Below are 21,646 nucleotides of genomic sequence, written 5' to 3'. Positions count from 1 at the left end.
TATTTAAGTTTATTTCGGATAAAGGGACTGTACAAAATAAGTGTCGCTTTATTATCCAATACGAATTTCTTATACAAACAACATATAATACATAATTATTTATAATGTTTAATCCGATGAAGGAATGATGATTGCTAATGGCAGGAATAATGATATTATTTTACAAACAGCAAAAAAGTGAATTTGATCATTAACCGTTAATATGGCTAAAACTTAAGTCTATATATGACGTAAAAAACATTATTTACAAATATTTTAAGGTACACACATTACGTTAAGTAATGAATTCAGCACATTAGAGATGATCTGAGCCACTGAAAGTAAATAATGATATTTCATATTTTAAGTCTTATTTCTTGCATTTAAATTAAATAACTAAATAAAATAATAAACGTAATGTACCTCGGTTAAGCTTAACTTTATGGTTCCATTTTGCAAAGGATCTTTACTTTCGAATATTCCTGTAAGGAATAAAATTAAATGTTAGTGCGAATAAACTGTAAAGATTGGAAAGATGAAAGGTTAATACATACCAAATGCATCACTTAAGTGCAATATTGCCGAAACGAAATCGCCAAATCTGAGTGTTCCATCCTTTCTCATGTATCGAAGAATTAAAATTGAAAGTACATCCGTATTTAATTGGAACCCTATTGAGAATACTTCTTGTATGTTAAAAATTTAATGCCAATAAGTGAACATTAAAGTCGATAAACATTAACTTACCCACTTCTAGTAACGCGTCTCGTAATCGTTCCGCTTTAAGTATACCGGTCTTTTCCTTCGTGTGATTCTTGAACGCAGCTTGCCAGTATTTTAAACTACACATGAGATCCTTAAAATCATTAAACTTTAATCGACCGCTTCCGGAACTCTGTTGATATTGATTTAAGGAAAATAAGTAAATTTCAAACGCATGACTAAAAAACATAAAAGTGATTCACTTTAAGGATACATCCATCGTAAGAACTACTTGTCGACATACTTCCATACAGGCACAACTTTTTATATAATCTACAAAAGAGAAACAACAATATTTTATCAATTTTGGATAAATTAATTCGTTTTATCCTTAATTACAATGTTGAATAGAGTAAATTTTTACCGTTCGGTAAACAAGCCTCTAGAAGTTCTTGCAATTCAAAAGCATTTACTGTCCTGTGTTCGTCGGCAAGTTGCAAAAAGACAGCTTCATATTGCGAGAAACCTTTGCCTTCGAGGGGTGGTGCTTTGATAATAGCCGACTTCACTAGTGATGGCGGTGTATCGAGAAGTCTAGTAAAATTGTTATATAAAGTACAATCACAGTTTTGAAACGCTATATCGATACCTGAGTTACATACTTGAGTTTTAGAGGTTTACTACTATAAACTCGCAACGTAAAACTCGTTTCTTGGGTAGGTTCAAAGGTAGTAGGTACTAACAAGTAACCACCCTGATCTAATTGACATCTGTGGCTCACTTGGCGACTGTTCGTATACTGCGAATTTACCAGAGATTTGTTCTTTTTGAAAAACTGTTTGTTTATCGACTCTGTGCTGTTCTTTGGCACGGTGTAAGCTGTAAAGCCTATGACCTGGATATAATAAAAATTTTACAAACGTTATTAATCAATTTTCAACGTATGGAATACATATAATAAAAATGATACGAGATATTTCTTACCTTTATCTCCATGATAGAATGTTGATACAAAGAAACAATTACTTCCTCCATTTCACTTAGAATCAAGTGTAATTGTGGATTAATATGGAAAGTTTCTGTAATACATTATGAATATATTTATAACACGATAGGACATTCATTGTAACTTTAAAAGTCGTCCATATTACCGGGTTACCGGATTTCCGTTGTAAAACGTTCATCACTGGAGTAAACCGCGTACGAACCTTCATTGTTTCGACATCCTCCCGCGGTTACACCCCTCCTCCAGCTACCTTGATAGAGTTTCATTTGCCAGGTATGTTTGCTATGCAACGATGGCTCATCCCTCGACGTTTCAGCATCAAGATGTACGACTTCTAAATGAGTGAACGTCTTCACGAAATCCGAATACGATATCCTGTAATTAGGTACTCGTTCATTAACACGTCCGCAATATTTATCGCACTTGCAGCATAATTAAATGCTTAATAAATATATACCCAAATATACTCGAAGAAATGGCATACAACTTTATCTTATGAATTAAGAGATTATTAAAATTAGCTCACCAGAATTCCCCCTCGGCCATGTTTCTGACCGCTAAACGATCCCTTTCCATCGGTGGTACTTCATCCCATTCAAGGCCACCTCTCGCCCAAGCGCCGACATACTCCCTACCAGGTCCAAGAGGATTTCTTAATTTTACTAACTGAACTGCTTCGCCGTTGAATGTTTCCACCTGCATTTTACGCAACGATCCATCGTGAAATACAAATCGAAATTAACCACAATCATCCAACTTTGATTTATTTTTTCTCATATTTACCCTCTCGATAGCGTACAGCCTGTAGTTGATCCCCATTTGAATACCATTGGCAAGCTTCTCAGTACTTGAACGAATCTTAAAGAAAATAAAAAAGAAATAAATAAATAACTCAGCTTTACATTAACAAAATAAAAACTTTTGCCATTATACACAGATGTGTTTAATACGACGATCTTTTCTATGGTAATGATTGTTGCCATATGTGATCTCGGTTTCCATAGGGTTTCTATGCAATGTCAAAAGATTATTATCGATATCTTAGAAACTACTAAATACTCGAACTTCGACCCTCAAAACATCCAATAAAATTCAAAATTATACGCAAAGAATAAAAAGGAAGAAAAACAATAAGAAAAGTTCCATGTTACTTACTTGCTGTTGATTGTTATTTACAGTGCAAGTGATGAGGGACGTCATATCGAGGAGTTTCGCGAGGACCCGACCACAAGCTGTAGGGTCCTGGCGTATCGCGATGCTCTCTGTGATACCTCCGGTAAGATCAGACAGACCGTCCAAAAGAGTTCCATACTTGAGTGCCTCGTAGGAGCCATGCAGTCTGAAATGAACCATAAGAAGAGATCAGTTTCTCCGATTTCGAGCTAACTTTCTTGGCTATGATCTCGCGCCAAGTCGAAAGGTGACACGGAAAATCCATTCATCTATGCAACCGGATCGCTTGGTACCACCAGTCACGTCGATTAGACGGCAGAGAAAACTCTTACGCGTTTTCCAAGCTGCGAGACAGCGTACAAAAACGCCGGGATCCTGCAAGGGAAAGCGGATGTCTAGAATTTTTCGACCTAAGACCCCTCGGTAGACGATGAAGCTGGCCCAATCGCGATTTCTCGCGGGTCTCCTCATCGATTCCGCGAAGAAAGTTGAGCGGACGGCTCGTTAATCTCGCTCACCACGCTAGCCTGGTAGCTTTTGTTCCATGAAGCGAACCTGCCGGCTTGATTAAGCCGAGAGGCTCGTGTTGCGGGTTTTCGTCTCGGAAATCATCGGTCGAGATAGAAAGGCAAGATCTCGCGCGAGCTGATAAGGGGATAGGCGAGAGGTGGCGATGGTATCTGGCTCGGATGTGCCGTTCCTGCGGGAATTAGCGTTCTCCAGATAACGGGCTTTCTTTCTCTCTCTTTCTATCCCTCGTTGACTGGCACGTCCCAGTAACGCCAACGCCTCTGCGTCCACACACTCGCTCCCGGCTAAATAGCGAGCTTTCGTGCACACGCGAGCGTATGTAACGTAGGTTAATCTCTAAACCGTAACCATTCACACGGGCCGCTCCAACAGTCACATGGGTATTTTCTCAGGGAAGGCGAGTGCAACGCGACCACCAGACGGATCCGTTTTCCAATTGTATGCCTCATATGGGCTTTGGATGAGGCGTGTTTCGTGATTCGCCAGTGGCGGAAGTTGAGATACGCGGAGGAAGCATGGAGACTCGCAAGTGGTCCGTGGTCAGAATGAATATGCTTACGAATGATCGAGGGAAGGGTTAATGGAATAACGATCGAGATGGTCGAGTCTTGGCTCGGTTTCGCCGATCGAATCAGGTTTTGCGGAAATGGACTATTTGACCTCGATGCTTGTCGAATTCTGCTACGACCAAATCAGGCCGAGGTTTCTCAACCTCCTTTGGCTCGTGACTCCCTTCTGGACTTTGGTATCTTCTGTGACCCAATTCCCCCAATTTTTTCGCATCCTCCGAAAGTTAGGATTCATAAAAGTCAGACATAGATATTTGGACTGTCGGGTCCCCATTGAGAAATTCCAATTTAGGGTAAGTGTGATTGGGATAGTCCTTTGACGCCCTGTCGTCATTAGACTAGATGGCATCTTCGATAGAACAGTCTTCAGTGTGACACTATGGTAGTCAGTCTGTGAGTCAACGGGAACGCGAGTCTTGCCATTGACGTACTTCCGTCCCGTGACCATCTAACGGGGTGATGAAGTCACATGCGGATGTGCAATGTCATTTGTAATTCTTTCGTTCCATCACCGCATTAGGATACTTTGTACGACATTATTCGCAATCTTTCAACGTCTAGAGAACAATCGGAGAGTAAGAGGAAAGAACAGGGAATGCTCACTTAGCGATTTGAGGTGTACATTTTAGCAATGACAGAGCTGCAGTTAGGATTGCGCGTTGACTTTCTTTAACACGATGTTCATCCACCATACATCGATTTCGTCTGTTAAACTCGTAATATTTTTCTTTCCTTCCATTGACCATTCGATTTCAGGATCTAAAGATACAGAGAAATTATAAAATTGGTCGAGCATTAAGTAACAAACGGTTCCACTCGCGAAATAGCATCTTAAGATGTTGGTCGAGAGATAAAGGGGTCAAGTGTTAATCAATAACGTACGATATCGACTTGAAATGGGTGCTTCTGTTGCTGGGTATTACTGACGATGGTAAACGAGTAGTCGAAACTGAAAGCTAATCGATAATTTCTTCCATCTTAGACGTTAGATACCTGCAGGTATAATAGAGTGTCGAGTATCGGCGACATAACGACGAATCTAGGTCGTCATTAGATGCGATAATTTGCAACCTCTCTATATCGTTCGGAGAAACTACGTATTCCTTCTCGTGTACCACGGAGGAACAGAAGAGAATCCTCTGAGAGGAACGCGTCTCTAATTACTCGCACCGTAATAACTCCACCTTTCCCCGTGCAATTACAAACACTTTTGTCATTGACAAAAAATTAGTCACATTTATATACAAACGAGTGAGAGAAGATCGCGTGACGGAGACGATAATCAGCGAGATAGGGTCATAAAGAACTACACGAAGCAGTAACGCAGACATTGTATCAACGTTAGTTGCTAGAAAGAGTGATACAAAAAGGGTATTCGCTTGTAACAACTTACAAGAAGGACGATGCAATTTATCCTGCAATCAAGGACTTAGAAAGTACCTACTCGGTGTCATCCACCTATCTGATTTCTTTCTAGCTCAGCCCAGTGCGTATCTCTCGAATTTTACAATCCGTTCTACATTTAACTAGAAGAAAAAGGAAGAGGCAAAATTAGTTCTGGGTACTCGCGCAAGAAGACCAGGGCAGTAGCTTTCTTCGTCGGAGAGGAGGGTGATTCGAAATACGTGCTCCTAATTAGCCTTCGCATCGGCTCGATCCGCGAGGATCGGTCAGGAGGGGACGTTTAAAAGCTCGCGGGACTCGCGGTGTTCATAAACCGATGAGATTTCGGCATTGAGGAATCAGATAGGTGGATGAACTGTTAATGAGGCTCGTTTTCGAGGCTCCATTAACACGGTACGCTGCTGTAGCAGTTTCGTGGCCGCAGATACGAGCATGGACTGTGGTCACCGGTGCACTGACCTCCGATCCATTGCTGGCAACCAACGAACCGACTACTCTCCGAGTGAAAGTATCCGCGGATATACTTGCTTAGTATATCCATGGCTGGCATGTGCGTGCACAAATATACAGGGCCGAATATAGCCCGGCATACCGGCGTATCCCGAAGCTATGCCGAATTCTGATTTCTCGTTGCCCGTGCACCAAAATGACTGGTCCCTTTCGCAGAAAATTTTCCTCCCACAGTGCTGACCCGCTGAATCATCGTTCCCGATCTCGCGTTTCACGGGAAAAAGGCTCGTTGGAATATTCGCGACATGCAACAGACGTGTAACCAACGTCACTTTCTCTGTATCGAAGTCTAAATTCGTTTCATGTTCGAGCTCCCGTCTTATCTCGTTCGAGAGAAGACGCGTGGTCGTTGTTCGTTTATTAATAGCGGCTGGCGATTTTTTCGCCTTCGCGATGCTGCAAGCCGGCTGAAATAGCGTTGATCCAGAGTCTGGTCGTCGTGGACCTTCTTTTACTCGAGATAGGGTGCGATAAGTTACGAGACTCGTTCCGAGATACTGGACTCGCGCGTCGCTTCGAAATTCGCGGGAATCTTGTTACACATTACTCGATTCCCTATTCGTTTCTTCTTTCAACCACTCCAAGATCTTCTTGGTACAAAAATTCGAAGCTTTTCTCATATTTCCCGAGCCCGGTGATACCACATTCACGTTGAAATAAAAAGGGAAACTCGAGGGCAGTTCGTTTCAATATTTCACGACTGACTGACAACGAGAGTCATCTGCATCTAAATACGTGTCATACCTATTCGTCATTTCTGTCAAAATAAAATTCACGTTGATCCTGTCAAAGGCAGCTACACGTTCTCGTGAAGCGTCTCTGAAAATGGAAGGTCTCGCGTTTCGAAAATTCCAGCATTAAAGCGGACGAGGGTAATTACGTTTCTATCTCGATAAAATTGGCGATTAATTTTCTGAAAGCACTAATTGCAAAAAGCCAAAAATTTCGCGGTGTTAATAATCCTCGCGAAAAGAGAATCGCGATAACCATCGGGCGAGCGCGGGTAGGAGAAACCGAATCGGTTTCGTTGCTCGTAAACGAAGTTAATTAGCCCGCGAGATCGTTACAGTTACAAAATAATTAGAAATAAAGCGTATCGTAGGACTAGCCGGCATAACGTGTTGCTTAGCGATTCTTCGATGCTTCTGGTATCGCTGCCGGTGGTTTCTAATGGAAATCGCGGAGAAGCGCGCGTCCAGCATAATTCTTTTCGCTGATGGTGCACGCGTTGGCACGCGAACCTGTGTACGAGCTTTCTAACCGATTTTAATACCGTCGAGTGGATTAATAAGCCTCGATCCGCGGTAGATTCCGGATCGATGGGATCTACGCGACAGGGTTATCGTGAAAGAGGAAAGGTCAGCTAACGAACGATTCTCTCTAACTATGGAAATAAGTGTGCCATCGGTGAGATTCTCTCCTGCGGAGAGAACGCGTCCCCTCACGCGCGTTAACGTCGAATAGAGAACTCGGCGAATATTAATTCGTCGCCGTCTAGAGAGCCATAGCAGTTTATCACTGGAGACGTGTCGTCTATGTATATCGTACGGTATCTCCTCGCGCGAGCAAAGCTGGATTTCAGGTCAATGTTAAGCAGATAATATCGATTCTATAAAATTGTAAATTTTAAGGCTGCAGGAAAAAGGCTTCGTTAGACACGGTTCGCTTGGACAATGCCTGAGAGATTTCTATCGTCGTAATTGCAGGAAATTAGATAAATAAGGATATAAGCGTTGTCACGTGGCGATGATAATTAGCGTCGAAATGGATGTCAAATGTTTTTTTAGCAACAATTCGATGGTAGATCGATGACACGTATGTGTATACAATATTTTTCTCACGTGTCGGCTTAGAGCTTAAAATTTCTCCATAATAAATTGCTCGCGAAAGGAGGATCTTGAAAATTTACAGAGTGAACCGTACAAATGAGACCACTCGATTATTTTTATCGTGTTCGCGAATACGAGCTTTATTTACATAGATTGTACGGTATTACGAGGAACGTGGTACTTCATAGATCGAGATCTCGAGTGTGAAATCAATTTTTCATCTCTAGAATAGCGGATATTTAATGACGCTTGAAACGGTACTCGTTGAAAACATTCCAAGTGTTCAAAAATATTATTCCACTCTATATAAGTAGAATTTCTAGTTGAAGAAGGTGATCTTCATGATCAACCAATGAAACTTTCATACTTTATCCTTAACACCAAACCTATTACCAATCAAATGACCGGTAGATGAAAAAATAAAAGATCTTTAAAAAAAAAGACGTGAAAGTGGAAACGTGGAAAAATTAATTTCACGCATATCAGAGGAAAAATCGCGAAAGTAGGTAATCAAAGCGATAAAATTGGATCGGTAATTTTTAATAGAAATTTTGAAATTGGTCACTTAGGTCACGGTAGGTTTAGTGTTAGATCAACAACATGTTTTCGAACTTGGTGAAACAATACGTACAATTAAGAAAGCTGTAATAAAAAGAAAAACCGGTTACCTAACGTTAATATCTCTTTGTACATCGATTCGAATTATATTTGATAATTATAAAAGATTCATCATAGACGTATTCGTTGCGAGAGATTCTTCGTTTCGTTCCAAGGGCAAACAAGGAATCAGGAGATATCAGGATAATGGCTATATCCAGCAGCATCAATTATCCATATTACCGTTCAATTATCCTGAAGAATATAATTGTACTCTAGGTTGGCCAGTGACACAGCGTGTCGGAGGAAATTGATGATGATCGCGCGTCGAGGAGCAGATATTTTCGAAGTTCCTGTCCAAAGGAGGCAAAGCGTGCCGCAATCTGGCACATCACAAAGGCCAATCACATTTTCTATACAAACGGAAAACATCGTGCGATGACAATCGGTTATGGAAGCCGGCTGATTTCGAACGATTCAGCGTTAATCGGCTGCATCGTGCGTTCAACGTTGAACGGAAGTCGTCGAGAGGCAGCAACGCGCTATCAATTATTAATGAATCCCGACCTCGATTCCTTTGCCGAAGTTGTTTGCCACTGTAATCGTTACCACGTACGTAGCTACATTACGATACGACGTCCTCTTCGAGGCGGATGTATAATCGTGCGAATCGAATTAATCGAAAAGAAATCCCGTGACTCCACCAATCGTATGACTGCGTGGAATTAATTTACCGGGAAATTTATGCACCCTCTGATTAAGCCGTGACGACCTCGCCATGCCGTCGGTTTTCACGCTCCCTTTGCATTTATTCGATTTACGAAATACTTTCCACCTTCTTTCTCCGCCTTTTCCGACTCCACGATCCGATCTCGTCGGGTTTGATGACCACGTAAGCAGATTCGATCGCAGTGGTAGGAACTTATTTAACGCAGGGACGGTGTCGCGATACAGGTTATACCTGGTTTGATCTCTTTGTTCTGCTTTCACCTGGTAAAACGCAGCGCAATCGCGACAATTTCTCGTTACGCGTGCACGCGTATGCATCATCATGACGCAAGACGCGCGAGTCCGATGATGAAACTATAGCGAGCCGTGTTCTCGATCGTTAAACAGGTCTAACCGCGATTAATACATCTTTAAAAGACACGTCTATCCAATGAAAAATAGAAAACGTCGATAATTTCGAGAAAAAGTTGATCGAGTTTGCTGTACGTATTTACACGAGGAAACTGGCTGGACTCGTATCAACGGAAACCACGTTGGATTGGCCAAAGTTCAATGGCCAAAACTCAAGCGATTACGAATAATTAAGAAAGAACACGTTAGGATTTCCACAAACTAATCGCTATAGTCACTACGCCTAACGAATGACGCGATAAAATAATTCGAATAGCGATATATAATAAGCGAGGATTTGGCTTTTGACCACAGACGTCATTCGGGCATTGAAGTCTCCAGCCTCTTCGCCTCGCAGTGGCATAAGGATAAATTATTCGCAAATCATGCGATATCTTCTCGAATATTTTTGATATGCAAAGTACGCTCGCACTCTAACAATTGCACGGACAAAACCTAGAAACTTGCGATTAACCTTCTTCCACTGTGACGTTTCGGAAGGCGAGTCCTCGCGGAGTATCTCCTATTAAACCCGGGACTATGGGTAAAAAGGGAGGAAAAGAAGCTTTTCCATTACGCGTTTAATGGCACAATATCGTCCCGGCCAAGTGTTCCCGGCGTTTAATGCAACGACGTGCCCGCATGTGCACACGTATATCGCTCACGAGCGTGTAAATATCGCGTTATCGCCGGCGAAATTTGTTACGGCCGTGGGTCTCGTAAATAAAAAGCGGAGGATGAACCCGTGGCGATTCTTATCGGGGATCCTGCTCTTCTTTCGCCGGTTGCCACTCGCGAGGTCGTCTTCCTCTCCGAGGCCGTCACGTTGCAGTCGTTTCAAGAGCAACGCCCAGCCTGTGCTTATATCCCTGACGGCAAGAAACGAAGAGAAGCCGAGGAAGGGAAGCGAGTAAGAAGCGGATAACGAGGTGAAGGAGAGAAGAAGGAAGGAGGAACGGTCATCAGCGGAAAGATTAAGAGGAGGAGCAAGGACCTTCGGCAAAACCGGTCATCGTCGTTCGTTCGTTCGTCCGCGTAAACGCGTCTTCCACCTCGGAGAAGAGATCGCGCGGAACCATTACTCGCACCGTGGATCCGCTCGGTAGATCTTACCAGACAACGCGTATAAATTCCTTGTTCCTACGATACGACGTCCGCTTCGTTTACCGTGTTTGTGAATCGCTCGATTACACGCCGCTTCGTTACCGATCATCTCTTCTAACCGTTACTGTCGGTCGTCGCGTTGCTGTGTTTTCGTTACGTTCGCGGATGCTGCGAAGACGTCCTTGCAACATCTATCCAGGATTTTCTCCATCAAATTTTCTTCTCTTTGCTTTATTTTTTGAGGCAAGAGTTGTCAATTTTCTTATTCTTCCTGTATTCTTCGAGGCAAAAGTTGTCGTCAATATCCTTTTCCCGTGTGATTAAGTAATCGTCTTTGGAAATTCGGTGCCCATGGTAATCGTATTTTCTTTCATCTTCTCGCCAGGTTTTCGAACGTGTTAACGAGTTTCTTGCACGCGTTGTTTACGAAAAGCATCGAGAGCTGGAATCGTCGCATGACTGTCGAGTTTTCCACGAGAATGGAAGACCGTGGGACGGATATGCAAATACACGAATAACTTTCACGGTACCACGGTCGATCGTGTAAGTTCCGGTGGGTGGCGTGGGTGTTCATCAGGTGGACGTTCATGGTGCGTTAGCACGAGGATCGACCTTACCGAGATCGATCGATGAACCTCGATCACCGCCGCCTTCTACGCCCACGTGAGACTGCGCGCGATTAAAACTGGTCGAAAGCACGCGCGTTTTCAAACTTTCTTTCTTCCTATTACTGACACCATCTCGTCACCATTTACATCCATCACGTTGACTAATAATTACATAACAGTAAACCAAGAAAAAAAACGTACGAATGAAGACTTAATACCACGAATACAAGCAACTGCTAGATAATTAATATCTAAGTCGTACTCTGTATATTTATATCTCTATCCGAACAAAAAATAAAATTAATCTTGTCAAGAACAGCTGTATCTCTCTATGAACTATAAAAATAAACGATCTAAAACTGCTGAATCTTCGTGGAAGAATAAGAAGTACAGCTCTAGTTCTATTTAACACAAGACATGTCTGCACCGATCGACGGTTCACAGAAGAAACGAAGACACGAGAATGTCATTTGACATGTTATAGATAAAGTACATATCAATGATCAGAGATGTTGCGATTATGAGTATTTGGGTATCGACCAATTCCTCAGTTCTTCCAGTTGATAATCATGGTGGTTCCAGTGTGAATGTGGCCTGCCGAAGCTTAGAGAAGTACACGTTGATTTGATCAAGAGCAACTGCTTGCTTCGAGAAAGTTTTAGCCCAGTCATTTCGTCCGCTCTGACAATTCTAATCTCTGAGAATAATTCTTCCGACCATACATCGACATCTTGACCGGAAGTTAAATACAGGCAGCAGGCGCGAGGAAGAGTCTCATGCGTGGCTGCTCACGTGATGGACAAATAAGCGAGCACTCTTCGAGCACTTGCCGTGGTACTCACTTGGCGTACGCTTTCTCCAGAAGAGCCGGCCAGAATTGATCACTGTGACGACTTTGCATGAAAGCCAGCCGTCCGTGAATCGCTGGTAGCCTGTCGTCGACGAGAACTTCGACCCATGCTCCGCACCACCACAACCGGAACCTGAAGACCCCGGCGTACTCAGCTGTCGGTGACCCGGGTGGTTCTCCGCAGTTCCCGAATCCTTGATCCGCAGGTACCACCCTGTAGAACAGCCCTTTGCTCAGGTGAAGCACGCCCAGGCAGGAAATCAGCCACTTGTCACCTGGAAAAGACGTCGGCGCGTGAATGTTAATCGCACAAAGTGTTCGCATGCGAGGGAAATTCGATACAAAGGACGATTTTTATTCTCGCAAACGACACAGGTTTCGAAAGATATCTCGTTACACGCGCAACCTGACTTTCTTATTTTCCGCGCTATTAATAACGAAACTTCCATGTAAACGGTGGCACGATTATGTAAGCAGCAACAAAAGAATGTTATTTTATTAACGAGCTTACGGAGATTACTCGCATGTTGTTGAATGAACTTTTACTGAATAGGAATTAAGCGTTATGTGCTAATAGTTGGTACTGGGTGCATTGATCTTCGCAGAAGAATAGTTCCTAGTAGGCAATGGGAGACTGCGAACTGTGTTTCATGAATTAGGGAAATTACGGCTGGCTTTTCATTATTGAAAATGATTTGTGTATGCTATTTGTTCACGTGTATGGGGAGTGAATCACACGCGAAGATATGGAAAATATGCAACGTATCTTATTGTTTTAATCAGATGCATCGCGAATTAAATGGAGCATCTTAAACTCTGCGAGTCACGAGAATCATCCGCAATCGCATTGTTCGTGGAAACATTATTCGTGAAATTATTCACTGGATTTGTCAGAGAGTGGTAAATAAGTAAAAGGAATATATAAAAGGAAAGTAAAAGCGTATTAGCGCTTGTAAATATAAGAAATTGGCGTGTAACTCTCCCTCGCTTCGCGTTTCATGCTTAGATATGGAAACGTTTAACAGACAACCGTCATAATCGATGATTAGACCTTCGAGAAGGAAAGTTAAACGAAAGTTGAACGAGCAATGAGTCGTCGCGATGTTTCATCGATGAAAATCTTCTCACGACGTTACGACACGTGTTGGAGGATTACGAATCTGTTTCGTCTCTGCGCGAAGTTCATCAGGGTTCTTCTATAATTTATTCCATAATTTATTCCGTAATTTATTCCATAATTTATCTCATTTATCTACTCTTACGTTCGCTTCCACTTAAGTGGAAAAAAATACCGCATGAATCGCTATTTACATCAGCGATTTAATTACATACGGCTACTTAAAGAGAAAACGAACTCGATGGAATGAAAATTCTACCAGTTCTGTGGAAACTCGAATATCGCGTAAGTTCGTCGTATTCGTATTTGTTTATAGGCTAATAAGATCATTCTCTCGCGCGCGATTATACAGACACGGTACATGAATATTTCTTATTGGTCGAAAGTGTTACATCAAGTGCATAAATCGGATTTCTAGCATTGCGTGACGAAGAGAGCTAACAGGGCAAGTATGTATCGAGATCAAGTGAAACAGTACGATAAGAAACGATAAAAAGCATTAATGCAGACCTAGATGCAACTGTCTGTGGAAATTGCCACGATAATGTAAAAACCTTTAATTAAATTGAAAAATTTTCCTTTTTCAATATAGCACACGGTAGGTATATTCAAATTTTACCGATCCGATTTCTAAATTACATTTATCGCAAAAAAGATACGATTCTGCAAACGCGTAAAGGAATTTGCAATTTTTATAGCACGCGTGGAAGAAACTAACAATATCCAATATTCATGTACTGGATCTTCTAAGCACCTGGTTACTGCTCCGTTTGCCCAGTGCTAAGAGCAGTAACTAGCATAGAACAGATGCAAGTGATTAGCATAAGACGCAGACCACGATTCCGTGACTTGTTCTAGTAATTATTATGTTAACACGCGTCGTTAAAAATCTAAAAATATGAAAAGTACGAAAGACAAAGTGCGACGTGGTAAAGAGAATTCCTCTCTTACCCTCCTATCACGTGGCCAATTATCCAACTCTATACCGACTTTCGTTACTGTATTATCGTGCTCGTTGTCATCGACGTATTACCAAAATACCAGCCATCTCATCGAGTTCTCGAGATTCGCTCCAAAAATAGCCGCCATTAATGGCCAGCGTCGAATTATCCGTGGACGACGAAAAACGTCATTACGACACACCTGGACGAAAATATCACGGTTCGTTCACGCGTGATCCACTCTCGCCGTGTTCTCTCTTTAAAATTAACATCGACGCCGATCTCGTCGACGTTAAGTCGACGATCGATCATCTCGGGCCCGCGCGGCTCGATCAAATTGTGTCTCTATTCAAACGATGCGTGCATCGATCCACTTTCACTAGAGACCCGGTTCTGGACCGCAACCGATTACGGATGAGCTAACCGGTGTCCAGTGCTCGACGTGTTAAACAAACATTTTCCAACAGAACCGGCGTTCCTTCGTCCACCTTTTATAGCCCAGGCGAGGAATAATAACCACGAAAGCGTGTCCATTGTAATTACGCCGCGGGCGTTGCTGGACGTTCGCGCTGACATCGGTGTCAAGAACTGCAAATACATTGTGCAACGAATGCACGAGACGATTTACGGAGGTGTATCGGCTTAAAGTCGGATTTTTACGAGGGACACTCGCTGCGTAACGATCTAGAAGCTGTATCTCGTGACTTCATCGCGACCGTGGGGATTTAATTCGCCAACGCCGTGAAAGTGATACGAGCAAACGAGCGAGCTTTCGCCGAATGCCAGTGAAATAGGGGATAATCACGGAGAAGGTAGATACGAACAGCGATTATGAAGCGTGACGCGATCCGCGTAATTCGTTATGTCGCTTTTTAATTGTCCTTTCGACTCTGTGGATATTAAACATGCGAATAATCGTTACCACGCTCGCGTTACGCTCGCATTTTTCCCATTGGATCGTAAACATGTGTGCCAGAGAGCTTGTAGAGCGGAAAAAGTGGTGCCTCGATTATTCAAATAAACGAGAAGGAATGGTTGCCTACGATTTATCGCGCAACCCGCTATCACGACGCCCAGTGTCTCTCAATCACTGTCTTCTCGCATCTCCGATCCTTCGAAATCGTCAATCACGCGGTTCAATCGGTACTCAACCATAAATATTCGTATTCCCTAAATTTTCGGACGACAGCCAATTTCTACGCGTTGCATCCATCCGGATTATCAGTTTCCAATGAAGCTCGTATGAATCTCAAACTCACTCGCTGTGACCGAAGGACTTTTGAGATTCGCGTTGCAAAAGAACGTGCAATCGAGATCCAAGAGTGCGATAATTGGTCACGCATACTTGTGCGTCTCACTGCGAATCCCATATCCGATTAAATATTAATCGATGAACCGATAAGATGCGATTAAGAAATGTTTATCCGATATGCAAAGAAAAAGAGCGAGAAAAATGATCGGACACCTTTGCCACGCTCGAGCAATCTGATTTCGTAACAGGAGCAATCAGAATGGTCTTAATGTAGGTCGAAAAGAAATGATCACGTGTCGCCGTAATCCCGCTCGCCAGCGCGTGCTCTTGCGTGCTTATGCACGCTAACGGGACACGGTGCTGTGAACGCGTCGTCTTCGAGAACGCGTTTGCACGAATTCCCGGATCGCTCGACTTCCGTCCACGATGCTGCTACGATGCTAGTGAATTACGCCGGCTCCCCACGGGACGGAGATTAAGTTCGCGATGCGTTCCACGCTCTCCAAGGTACCCGGCGTCGTAACTCGTCGACCGCGATGCGACAGGTCGATAGAACCCGCGGTTATGGGGTTCTTGCTGTGTCACAGCCATTTGCGAACATGTGGATACGAGAATAGAAATAACGAATCGCCGAGAGTAATCGTCGCGGAATTATTTTCGGAGCACGAGACAGGAGCGGGTTTGAAAAGCGAAGGATCTGGATTTGATCTGGATTTGATCTGGATTTGATCTGAATTTGATCTGAATTTGATCTGGATTTGATCTGGATTTGATCTGGATTTGATCTGGATTTGATCTGGATTTGATCTGGATTTGATCTGGATTTGATCTGCATTTGATCTGGATTTGATCTGGATTTGATCTGGACATAGACACGACTTAGGTCTAGACAGGATTCGACGTTCATTCTCGGGTCGTTGATACGAGATACGAGTTAAGGAGTGGCTAATTTGATCAGGAAAGGAGAGACTTTTAATCTTGTTCTCGACGAGTTTTGCTCTTGGAATCGTCGATACACGTGCAACGGAGGATGCTGTATAAATTGCTAATCGAATTATCAGCATGCTTCGCGAGGAACAGGAAGGATTTTTATTTAGTCGACTTGATTTGGATAAAGGTTTCGATTTACAAGGCAATAATGTTCGTGTAAAGATAATAAAGGAATAAGCATTTCTAAAAATTGACTTTTAACTTCTGCATCAACGCAGTCTGTTATTTCATAAGTTAGAATTTTTGTCTACTATACGCTAGTAACGATTTCGAGCTTCGACGATTGTCGGTAATGAAGTTGCTCAGTTATTTCTTGGAATCCGAGAGTAAATTAATAAATAAGGCAATACGAAATAGTACTAATTTTGCAATATTGAGAGTCACTGACTTCCACGTTCTTCCGAGACAATATAAAAATGGAGGTGCACGAGGTAGCCATAGGATTATCATACAATACGGTAGTTCGATTATTCGTTAATTAAATCTCATGGAATATCGATTAAATCGGTACACGATTGTACGTGTCGCGACCCGAGTAAACTCGCTTGGTTCTAACAGCTCCGAGTCCGCAATGTCCCTAGAAACGACCACGCTGTATCTCCCACGTTCCTGAAAGGTTACCAGAGCCGCTTTCAGGGTTTGTACGATTTCGAGGTCGTTCAGGGAAAGATTGAACGAGTGTTTAGATTCCAGTTGTCACGATAATAACAACGCTGCATTAAATGGTAAATTGCAATGGTCGAAATTGTCTTGGAAGGTGTGACAGTATCTCGAGGATGTCACGAAGTCGTAATGATAATCTCTTCATCATTTTCCAGTCGAATGTTTCATGACGAAAATATAATACGAAGCAATATAAATAAAGTTAATCGTCGTAACACAATTTCCACATTCCTGTGGTATATGCAAGATAAGATAAGATAAGATAAGACACGATAACTATACGATGAACTCCGCATAATCTCCCATTGCGGAACCAATCAAGGTAAATTGATTCACTGATTCACGAGCATGCGTAGCGTATCATTAGGATTCTGCGCAGAAGAATGAAACGGAACTTGTTTCAGTTACGTTACTACTACTTCCGTGTTCGTTTTCCTTGCTGGAACATTTTCTATTTCCTGACTTTCTATGAATCAGGTATCCACTAAAAGAACCACTTATGTGAAAAATGTACGATAACGGTAATAATCCAAACGAGAAATGTAAATCTTAATTGACTTTCCAGACTTACCCATTTTTCCTAGGATTACGTCGAACTGGCCTGGTGTGTCGCTGACGAATATCGGACGGTTGCATAATTCCTGAAAACAGGAGGAAAAGATAGATTACTTCACTGTGTATAAACGGGTTTTATATATCCTATGCTGTAATTTCGTTTTTAGTAATACTTAAAGTCGCTAGAACCTTTATGCAATATTGGATCGTGTGAAAAGTTTAGAGCAATCAAGGATTTATTCTGTGTTACAGTATTAATTTGTCAGAAGCAATCCGACTAAAAAACTTGATTCACAGAACAAAGGCTGATTATATAACATTCCGTTTTATGTTCTACAACGCATAATTATTCCCAGAGAGACGTAGAACGTGGAGCTTAGGTGATCTTCGCCTCGTCGAAACCTTCGGAACGGATTTCTTGCAGCGCCATGGCTTTTTTACCCTCCCTTTCGCAAGCTAAGAACAGTTTCCACGTTGTTTCCGGTGTCGGAAGAAACATTTCCGCGAAATTCCTCACGATCACTCGACGTAAGATTTAGAATGGCAGCGCAACGTGACAGACAGTAGTTAATTACGGTTAATTACGATCTTAGGACGTGCCACGAGTGTTTGCCATACGTCATTTATATTTTTCATTGCCAGGTTCGTTCCACTTTTACCACGGTACATCCGATTCCTATTAACGAGCACATCTTTCACGATGAAATACGATAATTCGCAAAACTTCCCTAAGACGTTGAATCATTCCATGGGACTTCAAAGAATACGTTTATAGAAATAACCATGGATAATAAATTGTTACTAATTACTAGAAAGTCCCATGAAGGATAACACCTCGATGAACGAGTATAAATTACACACAGAATCGCGACACTAGCCATTTACCGTTAATGCATTAATCTGCGTAGACCTATCGCTTGCGACAATGTTAAATCATTTATATCGATATTTCAAGACTTCAACGCGAAGATCGGTGATGGTCGTTAATGACCCCATAGTGGACGTGTTAAGTAATTTCTTTCTGATTTATATTTTAGTCGTCGACGATCTTCCTTTTCAGCACAGGACATCCAGTCTGTCGTTCCTCTTCACCACTCGTGTCACGCTCACCTTCGATCCTTTCCGGTCGTGGTAAAGTGTGACGCGTAAATGCGAGTCTCACGTAATACCCATTGCGTGAACGCAATTGTCGACTGCGTTGTAGAAACGCACCGATGTCAGTTGCTTTTATTATGCTCATTATACGCAACACAGAGAGCCATAATGTCTCGTTCTACAGGCTAAATAGGCTCTAGTTACTCGTTGGAAACCTTGCTCTTTCGGATCGTCGTGCAGGTTGCGTAATTAATCTGCCGGATCATTGATCCTCGTGAAAATTCGCTGCTCTTATTAAACGAGTCTGTGGTCTGGAACGATATCTTTTCACGAATACTTGAAAACTAGTCGCTTCTTTGCGCTCGTACATAAATATCGCACTCATAGTTCCCCTGTTTAAGGAAATTCCGTTACAGATATTAATAGAGCAACGGTTATGTAACGACATTTTATTTAGAAAGGAACCGTTAGTAAGTCATGTACAGCGCAGATGCTACTGCCCGATTATAAGCACGAAGACGACGAAGACATACACTATGTGTCAAGGTTGCATACTGTCGCCGTTACGGTTCCTAGGTTTCAGATTCGCTGTCCTTCCGTTCTGCAGGAACCGAAGCAAGTCAATGTCAGCGATCTTCTCCTTTAATATTAAATCCCTGTAGTATATAACAATAGGGAATTATTGGGCTACGGAACATACCTGGAACCACCCCAAATTCATGAACTCTCAATAGACAAGTTTTGAGGTCACGAAAGATGAGTGGTGCTACCCTAAATTCATGAACTTTGGGATGGCTCTAGACAGGTCTTTCGAGTTTGAAGGCGTGTTGGATACAGCTTTACAACTGCAGAGTGCCTTTGCCCGAGTCCCTCCTCCATTCTCAGGTCGCAAATAAGGGTGGTTGCAGAGGAGTTCCTCGACTTCATAGTCACCTCAGATGAGATCCTATAGTTTATAGTTTCTCGGCGGCTCAGTTTAGCTAGAGTCCCGGAATTTGGTTCACAAGATTAATTACAGTCTTTTGCGTAAATGCTACGAACGAATTGCTAATTAATTTCAGTAGTTACCTTTGGTCTCTTCCATTGAAATTGAAACGGAGGTGTTTGATGGTAGAAGACCGACGTTTGTGTCGCTGGAAATTCTGGGTCTTCCCATAATTCACCTCGTTTCAAGCACGAACGCTTGATTCGTTCGTACTCGCTCATTACGTCCTGTAACAATAGAATTCCAACCGTTAGCAACAGTTATTAAAATTTTCGATCTTTTTACATCGTATTACGTATTTACTTTCTATTGCTTCATTCACCAATACACCACTGTCTGTTCTATGAACCTATTAATTTCTGCAACGAACCTACGATTACATCTGTATCAGTACGTTGCGCTCCCAATTAATTTCTACTTACAACAAGTTATGTGTAAAAGGTGAGAACTAACAGTACCGGTCGTTTCTTAGACGCTCCCCATACTTAAGTCGCTATTATAACGATTGCATGATTGCCACGAAAGAATTCCGTCACGGCTTTTCATTCGCAACATTACGTACAATACCTTTAAATATTAATATTCTATCGCCGACATCATCAGCGCTTAAATTACGTAAGATAGCGAGCACCGTGAACATCAGGCGCATTAAAAACGCTTATTACGACCTCGATAGGATGTGATAACGCGTTTCAAGACCTCATCGAAGACCCATTGTATCGAGGTCAACACTTTCTCTCCTGGCTGCAAGTCTTCGTTACTCAGACAACGTTTTCCTTTATAACCGCAAGTAAACCCATTCCAACCGATGAAGAAAATATCTTTGGGTAATCATCGGACGTAAAACGAACAAGGGGGTTACGGTTTATAACTAGCTTCGAAACACGACCCTTTGGATTTAATGTTACGCACAATTTTCGCGTCGTAAATCCTGATCCGCATAGTACTTACAATTAATGGCTCAAATGAACGCCAACAACTGCTTTCGTTTCGTTTAATGAAACGAAACAAGTGCGTAGCGATCGAAATCGAAGGTTATCTTTCAACTTCATTTTCCTTCTTGCCAGTTCGAAAATAACGTGACGATTACATGCGAGGTTCGATCAAACGATAGCTGAATTCTCCTTTTCAAACCAACAATACCTGTCCGTGGCAGTGTATAACAAATTATACATACTAATTCCATAATTATCGAGCAACAATAAGATCTTCATTTCTCTCTTCCAACGACTTCTGATTTCCTGGACTAAAAATTTCATTAAAATAGAGACATTTTCAAACGAGTGTAAGAAAGAAGAACATACAAAACCTAATCTGAGAAATCGATTGCAAAAAGTGCATATAACCAGAACTTCTTCACGAGGTTAGTGCAGTGTTAGCAATAATATCGTAAAACTGCTGAATAAGGCTGCTTGCAAGTGATCATTACAATGTAAACTGATCCCGTGTAAATGATAATGTTTACAACACGACGATAATCGTAGGCATTACTTTTCTCCCTTTTCAATGGCACACGCGGTTTCTTTCGCCTAGATCGCAACGTAGATGCGATCGTGGCACGATCTCTCGTGGTGCCCGTGCAAAAGTAAACGCTTTCGAATCCTAACGAATCGGCGATTTCCCTCGGCGAATCATTCGTTTGTTATTACTTAAAATCATCGTCACGGAAGAGATACCAACGGACTAGCCGTCATTGGTCATTGCAACGCGCGAAATGAGGATGTTCGTCACGGTTGAACGAGCGGTGACACCGAGATTATATTTTGCAACAACGACGCACCTGATAATACATTTTCACCGCGTGCAGGCGATAATGCGCGGGAGAAGGCGCGCGCATGCGCACGCGCACGCGCAGTCGTGAAAGCGTCACGATTGCGAAACACACAATTACTTCGGTTGGACCGCCACGTTCTGGCCATTGTTCCAGCTAGCAGCTAACCCGTCCACGGAACAATCCGGTGCACCAATTAAGATCGCAACGAGTCGCTACCGCGTAGCGGCTAATTAGAATGCCTCTGACGACTCTTCTACATTTCAACGGTTCACCATTTTCAGGTATAGCGTTAC

The 21,646-nt window shown here is 42.4% G+C and overlaps 1 protein-coding gene across 1 annotated transcript; it reads right to left on the bottom strand.

Annotated features, from left to right (window-relative positions):
* Nucleotides 1-234: 234 nt before the first annotated feature.
* Nucleotides 235-19,810, bottom strand: CalpC (calpain C). Its single transcript, XM_017904169.1, has 15 exons — nucleotides 19,663-19,810; nucleotides 17,516-17,585; nucleotides 11,974-12,256; nucleotides 2,843-3,026; nucleotides 2,471-2,545; nucleotides 2,214-2,383; nucleotides 1,890-2,062; nucleotides 1,666-1,760; nucleotides 1,344-1,576; nucleotides 1,106-1,275; nucleotides 956-1,014; nucleotides 727-874; nucleotides 534-650; nucleotides 403-461; nucleotides 235-314 (listed from the first exon to the last, which is right to left on the bottom strand). The coding sequence occupies exons 1-15, from the start codon at nucleotides 19,798-19,800 to the stop codon at nucleotides 288-290; spliced, it is 2,001 nt and encodes a 666-aa protein (XP_017759658.1). The 5' UTR covers nucleotides 19,801-19,810; the 3' UTR covers nucleotides 235-287.
* Nucleotides 19,811-21,646: the final 1,836 nt, after the last annotated feature.

This window comes from Eufriesea mexicana, unplaced genomic scaffold (genome assembly GCF_001483705.2).
Source record: "Eufriesea mexicana isolate 0111107269 unplaced genomic scaffold, ASM148370v2 scaffold2818, whole genome shotgun sequence".
Lineage (NCBI taxonomy): Eukaryota > Metazoa > Arthropoda > Insecta > Hymenoptera > Apidae > Eufriesea > Eufriesea mexicana.
The sequence above is the reverse complement of the archived record's forward strand: the minus strand, read 5'-3'. Positions and strand labels throughout refer to the sequence as shown.